Source organism: Silurus meridionalis, chromosome 26 (assembly GCF_014805685.1).
Source record: "Silurus meridionalis isolate SWU-2019-XX chromosome 26, ASM1480568v1, whole genome shotgun sequence".
Classification (NCBI taxonomy): Eukaryota; Metazoa; Chordata; class Actinopteri; order Siluriformes; family Siluridae; genus Silurus; species Silurus meridionalis.
In genome coordinates, this window is record NC_060909.1 from 11,419,830 (window position 1) to 11,438,325 (window position 18,496).

Below are 18,496 nucleotides of genomic sequence, written 5' to 3' on the forward strand. Positions count from 1 at the left end.
ACAGAAATTGGTAGCTCTTAAAAACTCAAAACACAAACAGAACACTAGCAGAAGTCTGTGTAAGCTTTCTGTCACAATTACAGTCTTTACTGCCACGCAGAAAATCATTTCAACATCAATTACTTGTAAACACAGATGGTTTTTTATCAATACACAGTCATATACTCTCTGTAGTTTCTCCTGCTTTCAAACTGAAGGCTGATAAATATCTGCAGCTCTGTGTTTCCTCCCCTTCTCCCACAAATCTGCCATCGCCAAGCAGACAAAGGCATCTTTAAAAAGTTCTGCTTGTCTCTGATGGACGCTTTCTTCATGTAGAAACATGATCAATCCACAAGCTTTTGTGTATATGTTTCAAAGCCAAACAACGAAATGTAAAATTGTACTTTTTGGGTTTTTTTTAACAAGAGAAAGTGAAGTTGTTATTATGTGATATCTGTCACAGCACCGAACTGATGAATCTATCAGAAAAATACTGTAATAAATAGAATTATTTTTTAATGGGGACAAAGTTTTGAGTAATTAAAATAAAAAAGTAACATGTAAAACCATAATGAGGTCTTAAAGGTTATGATCTGATTTGTCCAGCAGATAGCAGTGTTTCATTTTATTTTATTTTATTTATTTTAAATTGTATTAAATATTATTCAATTATTAAAAACAATTTATTTATTTTTTTTATTAACATTTTTTTTTAATTCATTATAATCTAATAACACCACTTATAACAGTTTAATAAATATGAAATGTTATTTATTGTGACATTATTATGTATTTTTCTTTCAGTTAATTAAAATAACTGATTTTGACAAAATAATTGCAAACAAAATTACTTGTTCTTCTATTGAAATTATATTAATTCTACATTGTTTACCAATATAATATAATATAATATAATATAATATAATATAATATAATATAATATAATATAATATAATATAATATAATATGATTGTGTTGTTTTTAGGTTTATTTGTTTCCTTGTTTATTTATTGCCTCTTGGTCAATTAGTTTATTGTAATACATAATCTTAAATTACACACTTTAGTGTATTTTTCATATAATTGTTTACATATTTTATTTAGTAAGGTGATGTATTTGTATTGTTTAATTCATTTGTGTTTTCTCAAACTTTATCATCACTATCTTTTTATTACTTAAATTTAATATTTTTTTAAACACCTGACTGCAAATGAGAAATCTATTTTAACTGATTATGCTATATGTTAAAATTGTACTGTATTTTTTAATTTTAGTGAATTTATGGACTCCAGACAATATGCATATTTTGTTTTGTATACAGTATCATAAAGTGTAATTTAGCCAGACAGTCTATTAGCTATTCAGCCCTCAACATTCCAGAGAGATTAAGGTTTTAGGTGTGTCATACCACATTTTTCATATGATTGATTTCCCTTACACACACATGAACATAATTAATGATTACAATTACCATATTACACACACACTGTAATAACACTCTTTTCTCACCATCAAAATATAAATTCTCAATCACCATGAAACATAATATACAAATACCGACAATATAGACAACAATAAGCAATAATCTGTGCTCATGAAACACATTTCGCCACTTTATTTATTCCATATAAACACATTGAGGAGATAAAATTAGGCGATGATCTGCGCCACGTGTCAGCAATGCTCAATACAAAGAGCAGAACGGTAATTGCAGGACATCAAACTAGTCAGCAGGTGGCAGTGTCGGGTCATTCTGATGAGAAAGTCCAGCCTCCCCTCCCGCTGTTTCAAAAGCAGGCGTTTGATTGGACAGCCGACATGACCGTATCGTTATTGTAATAATTACTCCATAGTAACGATGGCGTTTGAGATGTCACGTGGTTTATCTCACATGGCGTAACTTTCTATGTTTTCGTTAAAGTCATATCTATAAACTGTGATTCTATTAGAAAATGTCTTATTCCTTAAAGAACTGCATACCTGTTTAAGGTTGCACATATATAATATGCATAATACGAACAAGGTGTGGAAAATCTCCAATGTGTCCGTTTCCTTTTGCGTAAGGAGGCGGGTCTTGTTCTGACCAATCAGAAAGCAGAGAGTGGGGGGGTTGGGTGCTGACGTACACCGTAAACAAAAGCCTTTCTGGGATTTTTAGTTTTTAGAAATTGCGCCTTCGCGAGTCGAAAGGAAATCAAACCTGAGAAGAACTACAATTCCCATGATTAAAGACGCATGCGTTGCCGGCTGATGAAAGAGTGTGGACGGCGGTTTGGAAATAAAAGGCGGCCGTCGACAGAACACGTTCAATCGTTTTATACTTGATTGCATAAAATTGATTCATTTTTGTTGTGAAACAGTTCGGTTTCTTCTCTTTGAGACTTTATAAATCGGTTCATATTTCGATTGCGCATTGTTCTTCGAAGAGGAGCTTCGGAAGAGTAACCCGCTTCATTCATTTGATTTTGACATCAGCATATAATATTAATAGTAAAATAATAATAATAATAAATAGAAATAATGAACAGATTTCGGTCTCTAACAAACCGGGGTTTAATCACTGGGTCTTTTGGTCAATGTGCGGGATTAAGGCGCGTGTCTGAGAAATGGCGGTACCCGGTATGGGGGTGCGGGAGGGAGCGGTACATCACCGCCGAGGCGGCCGCAGCATCTGCTGCTCTGGGGAAGACCAAGCCGCGAGAGAAGACTCTGAGCATGGAGAACCTGAACCCGCATGTGAAGGCCGTGGAGTACGCGGTGAGAGGACCAATCGTCATTAAAGCCGCAGAGATCGAGAAAGTAATACAGCAGGTAAGACTCGGGGTCGCACTTCCGGTTTCCCCCGTCTCGCTTTTACACTCCTCCTCTTATTAATATGATAACGAGCTGTCAACGTGGCCGTGTAGATCAGAGTTGCATCAGAAAATACCTCTCTCGGATCTGAGTATTAGTGTGATCAGCCTGGAGCTTCTATCATACCTGTGCGCGTGAGCTTCTTGTGTCTGCTTTATAAACACTATCAATATATAACTGTTTAAAGGAAACCAGAAACCAAACAATCACATCACATCTGTGTATAAAAGTAAGATTTTGCCTTCACATTCTCGTGCAAACTGCATAGTCCATCTTTCGTGACATTGTTCTTGTCAGTCCAAAGATGTTTCAAAATAAAAGAAATATCTTTGTATTTTATGTCTACTCAGCAGAAAGTACAAAGCCATATTTCCCCGTTCATTTGCTGGTCTAAGTTATCTTTTATACCTTTAACTTATGAAAGTACTGAAGATAAATAAATGGAATGGCGTCTTTTAAAAACAATAATAACTACGTAGGTGTATTTGCATTTCAGAATTTCCTCTAGCTCTTCATATCATACATGTTGAATTTTGACATTGCAGAAAGTCAAGTCAAGTTTATTTCTATAGCGCTTTTCACAACAGACATTGTCTCAAAGCAGCTTTACAGAATTTAACAGTTAAGGTGAACGATGTGTATTTATCCCTGATGAGCAGCCGTGGCGACTGTGGCAAAAACTCCCTTAGATGTTATGAGGAAGAAACCTTGAGAGGAACCAGACTCAAAAGGGGAACCTTATCCTCATTTGGGTGATATCAAGACTGTGATTATAGTCTTTAAACAATATTATTTTAGAAAAATAATACCACATCAGCACTGCTTCAAAAAGTCTCAGTATGAAAACAAATTAGGCAAGACACACGGCACACTTGAGTTTTCCTACTTTTGGCTTTGGAGAAGCTGACCTTAGTATAGACAAATAGACAGATTTAATTTTAGCCCTCAGATGGGACAGGTGCTTTCCCAAGCCCTGGATACTCTTTTTAATCCCACAGATGTCCAGTGTATACACTCTAAACTGCCAGCAGTGATGCAAGAGCTGTCTTGCTCTCTGGATTCAATCACAAGCTGAGCAGAGTCATCTAATGGTTGATAGTTTCATACAAAACATTTTGAACCCTGACAAGACACGTTAACTGAGGAGTTGTAGCATTGATTGCGGAGAGACGGAGAGAAGTGTTGTTAGGTTGAAAATCTTCTATACTTTCCCCTGATAACTCTTGGATGTGTATATGTATGTGACTGAAAGACCCTTTTGACTATGATTAGATTGGAAAGACATTTCTGTCATATTAACAATTTATGATTTAAGAGTTAACGGGCACAAGTGTACTTAGACCACTTTAAAGAAAAATAAGAATTATAATTTATTAAGAGACCTACTGTGTGTTAAATAGAACATAAGCATTCATGCAGACTTTAGTCAGTATAATATGGAGGCAGGTAAATTTAGGCAACAGTCTTTTAAAATGTTTTTGTTTTATTTTGGATTGCAGCAAGCATCTAAATTCCTTCTTAAAACATTGTCTTCCCCTTTTTTTTAATAATTCATTTTCTGTGTTTCGTCTTCTTCGACCTTCCTGTATGTAGCTGTGTTGTGGTGTAATATCTTCCAAAAGGTGTAACAAAGATTTATCCATTGGAAAGCAAAATCATTTAATTGAATAATTCATGCTTGTTTATATCACTGGGAAGATGAAAATCATATTGCTGCTCTAGAAAGTGATAAAATCTAACTAAAAGTGTTTTATAAATTATTAATGATTCTCTAAATTCTGTGAAAAACACAAATAAAGTTGTTCTTGTGCATATTGTTGACCTAAATGCATGTGTTTGTGGTATTGGGTTGTTATAATGGTACCAAGTGGCACTATAATGATGTATACAAATATGTATGGCAAATAAAAGCCTAGTGTCTGATTTGTTCTTTTCCACTTTGGGTGTATTTTGTAATTTGGGTGCGGAGTAATTATAACACATTATAATCTCTGAAAACAGCATTTATTTCCACTGGAACATTAAATCTAAACTGAATTTTCTCTCTGTTTGACTTACAGGGAGGAAAGAAGCCCTTCACCGAGGTCATTAAAGCCAACATTGGAGATGCTCATGCAATGGGACAACAACCAATCACATTCCTAAGACAGGTAAGATAAGGTGAAGGTGTGAAAAACATGTCGCCACACTTGGATGTTCTTGTTTCTAAATCTCAGACTGTGTGTTACTCTACTCTGAAGAAGGACTGACTACGTGACGCTGGGAAAATGGTTGCTTCTTTGACTACTGTTCATTAACAACACACGGTAAAATGCTGTACTGTTTTATTTGTCATTACTGCTCCTGTGTAAAGTTGAAAAACAGCCGAGCAGCAGCTGGAACAAATTCTTCAGGAATTGAGTCGCACCAGAATCCAAAGATAAACCTTTATTCGAAAGCTGTTAAATCCAGACAGCATGGAACGAGTGTTTTAGAGTAGCCGGGGTGAAGTTGTTCAAACTGTAGAAAAATATTAGTATTAATAAAAAAATGTAATCCAACACTCCAAAACAAAAATAAGGGCACTGTTTTTTTTTTTTAAATATCATGTTTTAATTGCACTGTTTGTATTTGAACACCCATGGCTGATAATTAGGCATTTTATTCGGAATGACATTGAAATAATCTCATCTTAAACTGTGACCGTCTAGTTTACAGTCATACAGCTTTTGGCTCACCTGAAATCTCTTTATTACACTAATAGTGAGTATTAAATACTGCAGTATTTGACAACCAGTTTTGGCTCATGCCCTGGCTGTAGATTTAGTCTGTGTGAGTCAGACTGTCAGTGTTAACCGTGAGTATGATTGTAGCAGGTTATAAATCTCTGTGAACCATTGTGTTGTCAGCACTGTCCTGTAGTGAAGCAGCTAGCAGGTGCTGTGGGAGTAAATATATCATACAGGCTGAGCTCAGATTGACAGAGTCTGATATTCTTGTCGCACATAACTTTACAGAAAAAGCATAATTTCTCAGCTATAGGAGGCTAAATTAAAAAAGCAGTTCATCAGTGTGACTGTGAATTGCCAGAATATTGTGTGTTCAATGAGCCGTTCAGTTCTTTTAAATCTGTATTACAACATTATGGTATTTTATACACCAGTTGTTCTCTTAAAGCTTTTGGACTTTTGATCAATGGACAATATGTATGATTCAGCACTACCAAAATGCCTTTGGTAGCCTCATTACGCAATATTATTATATCCTCCAAGTACTAAAAATCCATCATTTTTTGAATACTGATGATGTTAATTCTCTGCTGGAATTGTTGTTCCTAAAATATCAAATAGTATGTTAGTTGTTTTCAATGTATTGGCTCTCACATGAGTCTGAGGTTTCCATAGCAAGTTTGCTTCAATGAAAGGATAACTCAAAACATGAACCATTGTTCCCATTTTAGAATTCTTCGTATTAGAATAGCAGTATATACAATTTGTCTTCAGGTGGTGGCTCTCTGCACATTCCCTGAGCTCATGGACAGCCCGAGTTTCCCTGAGGATTCAAAGTGGAGAGCAAAGCGCATCCTGAAGGGCTGTGGAGGACAAAGCATCGGTATGTGCGAAAGAGAAACAGACATACATAGACATGTAGCAAAACAGACCCTGTATATAAAATGTGGAAACTAAGAGAGACAGAAAATAGAAATAAGCAGTTGCCAGGCAAAAAAAAAAAACCCAGACAAACTATTTTAGAAAGACACATAGACAATGAGGTAGACAGACAGATAAATTTACAATAGTGAAAAAAGAGACTGACAAGTTGTTTGTAAATGTCTAGAAAATAATATATACAGAGTGTATTAATTCAGAAAGGTTAAAATACACAACTTCATAATGCTTATTACCCACAATGTTCCATTTTTAACAAAATAAAAGGTCTGATGTTTCAGTCAGTGGGTTACACTGACGTTGAATAGTGTGTTGAAATGTGTGTGTGTGTGTGTGTGTGTGTGTGTGTGTGTGTGTGTGTGTGTGTGTGTGTGTGTGAATATTTATGGATATGTCGCAGGCTCCTACAGTGCCAGTGAAGGGGTGCAGTGTATCCGAGAGGACATTGCAGCCTTCATCGAGCAAAGAGATGAGGGTGTACCAGCTAACTGGGAGAACATCTTTCTCACCACTGGGGCCAGCGATGGCATCATGGTATGATCCTTAAGCCAGCTTAAAGCTCAAAGAACATATATTAAACATTTGGTAGGCATACACTAATGACCATGATTAAAACTTTTACCAAACCAGAGTGAAAATACCAAAAATGTTCCTGTTTATTGTCAAGAAGTTCTTGTCACTCTACTTGTTGTGACATGTTTTATTTGTTGAGACCAGGCAGACAGGTAATAAATAGGCAGGGTCCATGAATATGAGCCAGTTTGCCCCAAGATCAGCCCTAAGTTCGAAGCATTTCCATAGAAATGTTAGTTGTCTTATTTAAATTCGATATGTTTTCCAGGGTTTTTGGGAATCGATTTTATATTTATATTTCTGCAGTGTACACACAGCTACTGCGCTTTCTCATCTACAAATTGAGTCAGATACCAGCATGCAGTCCTGCAGTGACTCAGTATGTGCATTAGGCACATATGCCTTGCTGTAACCTCCAATGACTAATAAATGTGCCCACATTCATTAGTATATTGTTGTATATTGAACGTGTTCCAAACAGCACATGGGCTATATTTGTTAACATTTTAATGTCATCTCAGAGTAGCCTAGTGGTGGTATTAAGGCAACTCCCTGTGCAATTCAGTTACTGAGACACTAATATGTTCATTTGTGTTTGTTCCTCAGAACATTCTGAAACTGCTGGTGTCAGGTGAAGGTCATAACCGTACAGGTGTGATGATCCCCATCCCGCAGTACCCCCTTTATTCTGCTGCCATCGCTGAGCTGGGTGCTGTGCAGATAAATTACTATCTAGACGAGGACAACTGCTGGGCACTGGATGTCAATGAGCTCCACAGAGCATACCAAGCTGCTAAACAGCACTGTCAGCCCCGAGTCCTCTGCATCATCAACCCTGGAAACCCTACCGGTGAGACATCACATTCTTTAAATGACTTAATATTTGAAATGCAGGCAGGGTTGAAATGCACATCCTTTCTATTCAGTGAGTTTGATTAATATATATTACTAACAATATAACTAAGCATAGTTATTTTTCTTAAAAGCACTTCAAGTTTATATATTTGTTTTTCTGCAACATCTAATCAGCATTCTATGGGCTGAATTAATTGCTCAGATATGCTTAGTTCCAGTAAAGGTGCAAATAAATATTTTGGAATGTATTAAAAATAAATAAACTGTACTGTTGTAGGAAAATAAGAAGTATAGAGTTGGTGTAATTAAGCAGAAGTACTGTTTTTTGCTGCTTCCTATTTCAAATGTCCTTTTCTGTATCAAAAAAGAACAAAACACATTACATTGTGTCCAGATTTTGTCCATGTAGCAAATAGGATTTGGGTAAATGAATCATTTTGGCTACATTATCCTCATAGTACGAAGTGTACTGTTCTGTTTCACTGAGCATACTGTTCTGTCACTGTTAATCTCTGTCCTCCCCTCTGTGTAAATAGGTCAGGTTCAGAGCAAGAAGTGCATCGAGGACGTCCTGCACTTCGCCTACGAGGAAAACCTCTTTGTAATGGCTGACGAGGTAATGATGTAAAAGCTGATATAGACAGTTTGTTTTCCCTGACTAGCGCCTTTCATACTTTTAAGCACTTGATGAGAGGCTAAAAGGGTTCTGTTGTGTTTGGTACCACTAAAATCTGGTTTATAATTACTTTTCCTGTGCATTTTGTGATCAGTTTGGCCCTTAATATTCCTTATTTTAATCCTACAGGTGTATCAGGAGAACGTGTATGCTCCTGACTGCCAGTTTCACTCATTTAAGAAGGTGCTGTATGAAATGGGACCAGAGTACTTTAACAGCGTGGAGCTGGCCTCGTTCCATTCCACCTCTAAAGGTTACACAGGAGAGTAAGTACTGATATCTGAGTCAGCACGCCTCTGAAATTCCACCCAGACTTAAACGCTCACACATAACGCTGCCTCATACTGCAGGCAGAATAATGCTTACTGCAGCTTAAACTAAAATACACATACACCGAACAGGACAGCATGTGCTGAACAGTGGACTTATATAAACTGCACCAGGGAACATTAAGTGCAAGGAATAGAAATTAATATGCATAATTGCATGGCTAACAAAGAGCTGAGCTAAGATGTTGACTTCTGCAGTAATATCAACATGTAAACACCTTGTGCAACACTGTCAATAAATAATTTGCACATTTGGCTCAGTTCTGTTTCACTAAAGAGGACAAATGAGGGTGTGAAAACTGCTGTGAAGACTGGAAAGGCATAGCTACACCATATATTCTTCTTTTCCTGTTATTAAACTGCCAGTGAAACAGCAGCTCTGACAGCAATGCAGCTGCAAAATCATAGGTTTATACTGATGTGCAAGTTCTTACAACTCAATCACAGGACACTTCCAAGTTATAATAGTCTTAAAATTTCTAAACAAGAAATGTCCTAGTCTTAGATTTTATAATAATAAAATGGTATAAAAGAAATTAAATAATTGACAATAAATGCAGAGGACACCTGACAGAAATATCACAATACTTGACATTTCTACAATACACAATATACACCTCAAAACATATAAGCCAGAAAAAAAAGTGCTGAAATTAATGGGGGAAAAAAGTTTTATTCTGAAACTTTAAAATGACTATATTCTTAAAATGTACATTTAGCATTTCTGGATATTCGGTACAACATTTTATGATAAACTTGCCAAATAAACGCTTGTGGTAATTCATCCTTTACTGATGCAGGTTGTTGATGAGGTTGTATTCCATGATCCAGAAGTGCTTAAATTCTGACAGGATGCTCTAAATGATCTAACTCCTAGCTGTGTTCCTTAGGTGTGGATTCAGGGGAGGCTATATGGAGATTGTTAACCTGGACCCGGACGTCAAGGCCCAACTGGTAAAGCTGCTTTCGGTCAGACTGTGCCCCACCGTGGCTGGCCAGGCCGCAATGGACGTCATCGTGAATCCTCCTGATCCAGACGAGCCGTCCTTTATGAAATTCCACAAGGTTTGTAATATTGTGCGATTTGCCTCAGAATCATGATTCCTTGGTAAATACAGTGTGTTCAAAAAGTCCCTCCGCAGTGGCCGCGTAGTGTAGGTTATAGGAAAATATTAGTTTAATGAAACTCATTATTATTCTCACTCATGTATTAATTTATTAAAATCATAAATGTCATTCACTTTACATTAAGCACTGAAAGTGCTGTCCCTGTTGTTAAATGCATGATTCAGTTTGTTTTGTCATATTGCCAAAGACACGTAACTTTTCCTCTGTAATGAAAGCAGTGTGAAGCGGAGAAGGCAGTTTTCAGTTCGTGAGTGGATTTTAGAGGGGTCTTATAAACAGCTCCTTTTGCTGCACCTCAGAAGTAAAAATCAGGTGGTGTTAGGTCAGGTGACCATGGAGGCCAGAAACCCTTTGAAATTATGTGATTCCTGAAGACGTCTTCGAGTAGTGTCATCAGTGAAATTAGTTTCACCAACCAGGCCAGTTTTATTTTGGTGTATGAAATTATTGAACCACTCACATTGCCGCAGTCTTTTAACATAATCTATTGGTTTTAACGAACCCCAGCCATTAGGGTTGCACAAGCCTGAGTGCTGGTCCCAAGCCCGGATAAATGGGGAGGGTTGAGTTAGGAAGGGCATCCAGCGTAAAAACGTGACAAATCAAACATGCGGATGGTCCACTGTGGCGACCCCTAACGGGAGAAGCCGAAAGAAAGTTTTATTGGTTTTAATTCGAATGAATTAAATCCTTACAGCTGTGTGGGCCGTTCCTAGACTAATGTCCGTTTCCTGTGCCAGTTCCCTCATTGACTTGAACGGACTTGTCATCTTATCAGAAATATCGAGAAGTCTATCCTTACACTAACACTTGGTCAATCATTTCTCGGTGCATCTGCCACAGAACCTGTACTTCGAAATGTAGTTATTAAATCTCGCACTGTATCGCCATGATGTATTCTTGTCTTCGGAAAAGCTGCTTGAAATTTTTACGATCCATATCCATGTATTTATCGCCAACTTAGCGATAAAACTAGAGGAAAAAAAAAAAGGGAAAAAAACTTCTTTGATGGTTAACATTTTCACACAAAAATACACGGCTGGCGAATAACTCTTTGGATACGTACAACAGACTGGTGGCACCAAACAAGGGCGTGTCAACGCACCACTACTAGTCTACATAGCAGCTGCGGAGATAATTTTGAACGCACTGTAAATGTTTACTGATGTGCATTTCAGGAAAAAGCAGCAGTGCTGGGAGCTTTAGCAGAAAAAGCGAAATTAACAGAGCAGATTCTCAATGCAGTGCCTGGCATCAAGTGTAATCCTGTGCAGGGGGCCATGTACGCATTTCCACAGATTTTCATTCCACCAAAAGCAGTGGAAGAAGCTAAGGTATGTTCTCACTGCTTCATATTGTAGCATTGACATTAATCTCTGATTTTAACTTTAACATTACAAGCACAAAAGGTGTAACTTGAATGTTTAATCGTGTAAACCAGGATATTCGAAAAGACAAGTGTGTTGTTATATTTTAAAATCCATTTGTCATGACCAGCTGAAATGCATTGCTCATACACCTTCACTATGATTTCATCATTCTACACTGATGGCCTTGTGCAGGCTTTGGGAATGCAGCCGGACATGCTGTACTGCCTGCGGCTCCTGGAGGAAACAGGAATCTGTGTGGTGCCTGGCAGTGGCTTCGGACAAAGAGAAGGCACATACCATTTCAGGTAATCTTACTTCCAGATATCCCAGTGCCCTTTAGTCCCAGTCTTTTTATCCATCCTACATTCACAAAATAATTTTTATTTTGTGTATTTATTCGAATGGTTTTTGTTTTAAGAAAAGCAACGATTACCCATTACCCCAACCCACTAATTTCCTGTCTTGTTTACAGGTAACAGCAGTCAAAATAATAGTCCACAATTATGCATAAGTTACAACATTATTTGTTTGTTCAGGTTGTTTAAACGTTGCTTGATTTACTGTTGCTTGTATTTACCTTCATGTTGAAACATGCTAAATGTTTGATGGCCCAGTATACAAATCTGTCCCAATATACAAGTCTCAACAGCACTTTGTTCTGCTGATATTGTACATATTTTTAATATTTGTCTTGCAAAGCATGCTCTGTATATTAAAGTTTAAATTAGTTTTTTTTTCACCTCAGGTTAATACCTTGTTTTTGTATTTGGGCAAAGCATTTCATATTATGCAAAAAGAAAAAGCCGTTTTACACTTGAAGCGATGCATTAGATTTGCATATGCTAAAATTCTCAAGAAAAAGAATTGCCTTGTTCTTGTTGTTGTACAGGTCATAGGATAGGAACTTTATCACATTCCTCCGAAATGTGACACAATTCTGTCTCAATGTTTCATTTCAGAATGACCATTCTCCCATCTCACGAAAAGCTGAAGGTACTGCTGGAGAAGGTGCGGGATTTCCACATCGGGTTTCTAAAGGAGTACTCGGACCTTCAGGAGCCTCAGTGAGGTGTTTGAGCATGAGATGCTGACCACAGAACATGGATGAAATAATACTTAACACATTACCCACAAGTAGCAGTTGTGTTAAGTAACTTCATATTCTGCTTTAAATTCAATTTCCCCTAAAAAGGACACTTTTTCATGAGCCATGTGCCTTTGTGCTACTATAAAATAATTATGAATGGGAGTCAATATAGTTTACCTGTAAAAGATCTTACACTAAGGCATGAAATGACAGTTTTTCTCCGTATTCACATCATGTTCATCTTCATTAAACACGTTTTTACATCACAAAATTAGGTTTGTCAATATAACAATATTAATGTATTTATTTGAAACTTGTTTGTGATATACAAAGCTTCTCAACATATATCTCTTATAAATAAATATACCGTGTGGCCTTAAAATGTATGTAATTCAAACTTGTCGCCAGCACTCTGGCCAGGGTCGCTAATAAGCTAGCTAACATTCAGCTGATAATTTTTTAATTAATACCAGGCAGCCAAAATTTTGGCCAGGTTTGCTAGCAAACTAGCATTCCGTTTCTCTAACTTAAAAAGTGACTAGCTAGTTAACGTTCATCTAACTATTATTTTTGTCAGGTTTCCTGGAAAACTAGCTAATAGTTTATAATTAATGCATCAATGAAAATTGGCCAGCAACTAACAAATATGTGAGTTTCACATTTTATTAATTTCAGATTTGTATTGTAAATATGTTCTGCTTTATTTGTATTAATAAGGGATGTTGAGAGAGAGAGGTGCTATAATGATCGATACTGTATTTAATAAAAAACACTTTTACACATTTCCCAAACTGCTGCTTCATGCAGCTTTAAGTAACGCACACTGGGACAGTGTTGATGTAGTTTCATAAACGCACAGTTCTTCATTATGATCGAGGTGTTTTTCATTTTATTTGTTTTACTTTTTGTGCTGAATATATTTAAACGTTAAATAGAGAATGGGGAGTGTCTCTGGTGTCTTGTTTTCTTTTGCTGCTTTTGTTAGTTTTTTTCCTTTACTGTGGTTATTTTTGCTTTTGCATTCATGTGCTATTAAAAACTGTTTCACAGTGTTTTTTTTTTTTTTTTTTACTGAAGTACATGTCTAATTTCCTGAAGTAAAAATTGAAGTGAAAATGTAATTTCAGACAAGCTAATGATTACCTGTTACCAGATTTGGCATTTCTCTATATCTAATATGTATCACTTAAAAGCTATTTTTTTTTTTAATTACATTTTTCTGGAAAGCATTCTGGAGATTTTATTAATATTTTTTTCCTGAAAACTCTTGAACAGCAACAAATGTAATGCACAGAGACAACGCCTATCTATGCAGTCTCCTTTCAAACCTGTTGTAATTTGAAGTGTCCATGTTACTAATATCCTTTTATTAATTATTGTCACTTCACTTCAGTGAGTTTGACTCTTATTTGTAGACCTACATATTGTGAAGTTCAAATTAACAAAGCCAAACTGTTTTTATCTGAAGGTACATTTTTGTGTATGTTTACTCTCATTTTGCATTTCTTCATTAATGTGTAACTTGAGTAATGTAAATAATAATGAATCTAAATGCCAAAATTAAAGCTGTAATTAAAATGAAGACTGTTAAATTACCATTTTGTAGAGTTTCATTTCTTTATTGAACTTTTTTTTATTCAGAGCAAAAAAAAAACATTTACGGTTTTCCACTTTTAACGAATCTGTAGGATTGTTTCCATAGGAACTTGAAAAATGAATCTAGTTAACAATCAGATAAAATTTAAAGCATTTGCCAGGTTTGTTAGCAAATTTATTTACAAAAGAATGCATGTAAAAGTTTTATCTATTTTATTTTACCTATCAAATTGACAGAAAATAATTAGTTTTACATTTTAATTTCAGATTTGTATTGTATATAGGGTTTAGCTTTATTTTTATCAATAAGGGATGTAAATAGAAGCATGTTATAACGATCAATGATGTATTTAATTAAAACACTTTAGCAGGGAAACTGCTTCATGCAGCTTTAAGTAACACACACTGGTAAAGTGCTGATTTATGAAGACTTGAGTTATACCACCTTATATGTACTTTTCTTTATTTAATTCTTTATTAAGATCATTAAAATTATTTTTTTTACCTTGAATAAATCAGTAGATTGTTGCTATGAGGTAGAAACCTTAAATTCAGAACATCATTATCTTGATTTGAACAAGAAATGCACACAAAATAAGACGGCAGTGCGTCAGTGGATCTGTCAAGTACAGACAATCTATACATTTAAAATCATTTTTTTAGTTATATAATCTATCACTGAATTTAATCTATTTAAAGACCGTTTAAGATATGTTCTCTATAACATTGAAAAGAGTATTTGAAACCATAAAACATTTGTTTAAAAACAGGAATTCTGATGTAAATTGTTTTTGTGTTTTCATTAGTAGAACCTATGAAGAAACTTCTACCAGATGGATTTATAAATCAATTTAATAGAAATACATTAACAATCCTACTAGTATCAGTAGTATATGAATACAAGTAATGGTAAACATTTGAGATTTAGCCAAACACATTCATTGTTGCAGTTCATCCCGTCTGATTGTTGCTGCACCTGTTGTTAATCATGTCAGTCACTAACCATGAGTTTAAAGCCAGGTTCAGTGGTGAGGTGTGATTGTGGGAACATGGCTGCCAGAAGAACTCGTAAAGGAAGTCAAAGCTCTGAAGGTCTCCAGAGAGACCAAGCAGCTGATAAACTCAGGAAAAGGAAAGCACTGTTCATCCAGCAGTTTGAGAAAGAAGGTTGATTTATTTTTTTTCTTTCCCCACAGTCCTATTAATATCATGCTTATTGTCAACAAATCCATGTGTGTTATAAGGCTGAATGTGTGTTTTTGTAACAGCACAGGAAAGAATAAATGAAATGGAGGCCAAAATGGATAAATTAATGGCACACTGGACAGAGCAGTGAAAATAGAGATGATGAAACTGCCTCAGTCGCTTCATACAACGCTGATTAAAGATATAATGAGTGGTAGGATTAGATCAAATAAAATGCTTTAAGTAGATAAAATGTTAACTTGTACATTTTCCTAGTTAACGTAAATATGTTTTTCAGCACAGGATGCATCTGTTGGGGACGTTACAATGGCTATTGGGGTGAGTTTAAGTGATGTCTCCACCTTGTGGGCAGTTTGTACAACTGCGTTGTTTATTTTGCTTTTATTCTCTTGTGTACATTTTATCTCTAAAATGTTGTATATTTTCTCGCAGGCTGTGTCTCCGGAGATTAGCAAGCCACTCAGCAGAAAGCCCAGCAAAAAAGGTGACATAAGTTTTAAGGAGTCAGAGAAAAGAAAAGTGTTGAACGTGTGTGTGTGGATAGACAGGTATTAGATATAGATAGATAGATAGATAGATAGATAGATAAAAATATCAAAGCTTAAAAAAAACTATACAAATATGTACACATCATTGCACATAGAAAAATTATGCTACAAAGTACTAAAACTTAACTCTAGTAGAAACTAATGGCACTGGAGCTTGTTTTGTTGCTGTTTGTGCAATCAAAAGCAAACATTATGCTGTTTATTTGCTTTGTTTTTTGACCAAGTCATGATGTGGAATGACCCACAAAGTTCTGACACTTGTCATGCAAAACATATTGCTGAAAATAAGCCCTAGTTAAGATGGTCTGCCGGCATTATGGTAGTGCCATAGATATGTTTTAATTTATACACACTATGTATTAAATGATAAAATATTAATATAATATTTAGTAATATAATCATAGTATAATTTATTAAAAATGATATTCATATAATACAGGTAACATAAATGATGATTTTTGTAATTTTATTTTAGTAAATATTTTTAAATACCCAAGGGGTGCCTTTTTGTACGAAAGTTACGGTAAACAGTTGACCAATCAGAGAACAGGTTGTGTCTAAGTGGATAATTTATAGAATTTAGTACAGTACCAAACGTAAATAAATAGGAAAGTATGCATCAATTATTCATTCTTGGAAACCAATAAAGTTGAAGTCTTTAATGACTTAAAGTAATATATATTTATATATTCGCCTGCATTAACATGAAATTCCTCCATAGTATTTTTATTCAGGTTTAAAATGTCTAAAGACACAATCACATCGTATTTGTCCTTTCTTATTGTGTCCGGTTTGCCATTCTTAAGGTAAGTCAAGTACCACAACGACAGTAGCAGCCCAAAGATCTACAGGTCTCAAGACTGATGATAATAAGGTATGAATCACATGACCTGTAATGTGTATATTAATTAATTTTTAGTTATTTGATGTTTCTTCCCTTGCTTGGGTTTTTTTTTTTTTTTTTTTAAAACAAAATATAGAAAAGACCAAGAAGAAAATGCAGGCCAGTAACAGCACTGGGAATTTAAGGTAAAGTCTATAGGATCAGTCTTGCATCAATACATAGTTACTTTTGTCATTTACAAGGATGGATGTCTACTATGTTTAAATGTTAAACAAATTCAAACAAAAGTTTGTGTGTGTGTAAATGGTTAATGAAATGTAGGAGAATTTTACATGCATATCTCAAAGTGATTACACCACTCGCATTTCAGCAACCATTTTAGTATTTTCTCAAAGGACAATACTATAGAAATTAAACGAATATATTTTCAGTCACCGTGTAGCTTGTAAGGCAGTGTATTTACTGTCCTCTAAAAAGAAGTCTAAACTGGCAGAAAATGTGACTAGACCCTAAGTGATGTCAAAATTGCAATGTTTAATATGAATGAAATGACCTTTTTCAAAAGCTTTGAAACTAAGTCAATGTTGTACAGTACACATTTTAACTGCTAGTGCATTATACTGCTTTTTAAAAGTATAATTCTATTACTTATTTCAAATGTATTAATGATTCACATGCACTGATTTTAGTTTATTTGTGCTGTAATGTTGGCATTAACTCAAACGATGGTTAATTACTGTTTGAAACCAAAGTAACAGGAATTATTTTGAGACGGCATTTAAAGCCTGTAAACTTTTTTTTTTTTTTTCTCTTCCCTCCTGCCCAGATGTGTGTCAACAATCAGTGCTAAAAGAACTCAAGGTCGTGTGATGAAGCTGAGTGACCAAACTCTTCTGCTAGGTGGTAATATGAGGTAAGACTTCAATATTGGATAAACCCAGGATACATCTTCTGAAGCAAAACAAATCTCTTATGTTTTGTTTTCTGCAGATTTCAAAGTCGGTCATTAAGTGACGATCTCTCAGGACTTGCTACTGCCACGATCACAACCTCTCTTGGAGAGGTAAGAGCTGCTACCTTGGGTTTGACCTTGAAGAAATTTAATGTGGCTAAAATGTCTGGCTTTTGTGTCGCTTGCTAGACCTTGTTCCTGTCGGAGGAGACTAAAGATGAAGTTAAACTTGAACTGTTGGATGAGCTGGCTTTATGCCAGATGCAAAAGATTAAGGTGAGAAACATGCAAATTCTGTCTAATGCTGCGGTTTGGTGTTTGTTTTTAATTGTCTGATATCTGTTTGTTTGCAGGAGCTGATGGAGTACCTGTGCAACAAAGTCAAGCTGAAAAATGCTCCCTAAAATCTCAAAATTGAATACTTGTTTTAATTTTAAATATTAAAATAATAAATATTTAAAAACTTTGTGCATTACTGAACAAATGACTATATATTGCTTTTCAGATTAGATTTAAATTACTAAAACGGATGTATTAACAGGTGCATTTAAAAAAAAAAAAATGGTGGCAAATTGTGGAATAATTTGATCAATTAGTCAGTAGAATGTAATTAGCAGTCCCTGACACAATAAGGATATACACTGGCAATAAAAATTAGAAAACAATTTATAAACAATTGAACATTTCTGAAATAATGTCATCTTCACTGCTCAACAGTTGAGGGAAGTTTTTGTCCTGTCTATACCATGCTACCAGAACACCTTTTCCACAAATTAACTAAGGCATTTAAAAAAATAAAAAAAAATAATTTGTAGAAAACACACTGATCAAAATTAGAGAACACTTTCAG

General features: G+C 35.3%; 2 protein-coding genes across 2 annotated transcripts; both read left to right on the forward strand.

Moving 5' to 3' along the window:
- Positions 1-2,216: 2,216 nt before the first annotated feature.
- On the forward strand, positions 2,217-13,971 carry gpt2 (glutamic pyruvate transaminase (alanine aminotransferase) 2). The gene is made up of 11 exons (XM_046840803.1): positions 2,217-2,793; positions 4,896-4,985; positions 6,318-6,426; positions 6,883-7,016; positions 7,662-7,905; positions 8,447-8,526; positions 8,716-8,852; positions 9,806-9,980; positions 11,222-11,377; positions 11,606-11,718; positions 12,373-13,971. The coding sequence occupies exons 1-11, from the start codon at positions 2,503-2,505 to the stop codon at positions 12,479-12,481; spliced, it is 1,638 nt and encodes a 545-aa protein (XP_046696759.1). The 5' UTR covers positions 2,217-2,502; the 3' UTR covers positions 12,482-13,971.
- A 1,145-nt stretch (positions 13,972-15,116) lies between these two features.
- Positions 15,117-18,112, forward strand: cdca9 (cell division cycle associated 9). The gene is given in 11 exon segments (XM_046840079.1): positions 15,117-15,263; positions 15,365-15,409; positions 15,412-15,495; positions 15,580-15,620; positions 15,735-15,786; positions 16,657-16,725; positions 16,831-16,879; positions 17,521-17,607; positions 17,685-17,757; positions 17,836-17,922; positions 18,000-18,112. Coding segments are annotated over 11 exon segments (756 nt in total). The 5' UTR covers positions 15,117-15,145; the 3' UTR covers positions 18,051-18,112.
- The last annotated feature ends 384 nt before the right edge of the window (positions 18,113-18,496 follow it).

Coding starts and splice junctions, on each gene's coding strand:
- gpt2 (XM_046840803.1), top strand. CDS start 2,503: ATGAACAGATTTCGGTCTCTAACAAACCGGGGTTTAATCACTGGGTCT. Junction 6,427..6,882: donor CTGTGGAGGACAAAGCATCG/GTATGTGCGAAA, acceptor GATATGTCGCAG/GCTCCTACAGTGCCAGTGAA. Junction 9,981..11,221: donor CCTTTATGAAATTCCACAAG/GTTTGTAATATT, acceptor TGTGCATTTCAG/GAAAAAGCAGCAGTGCTGGG.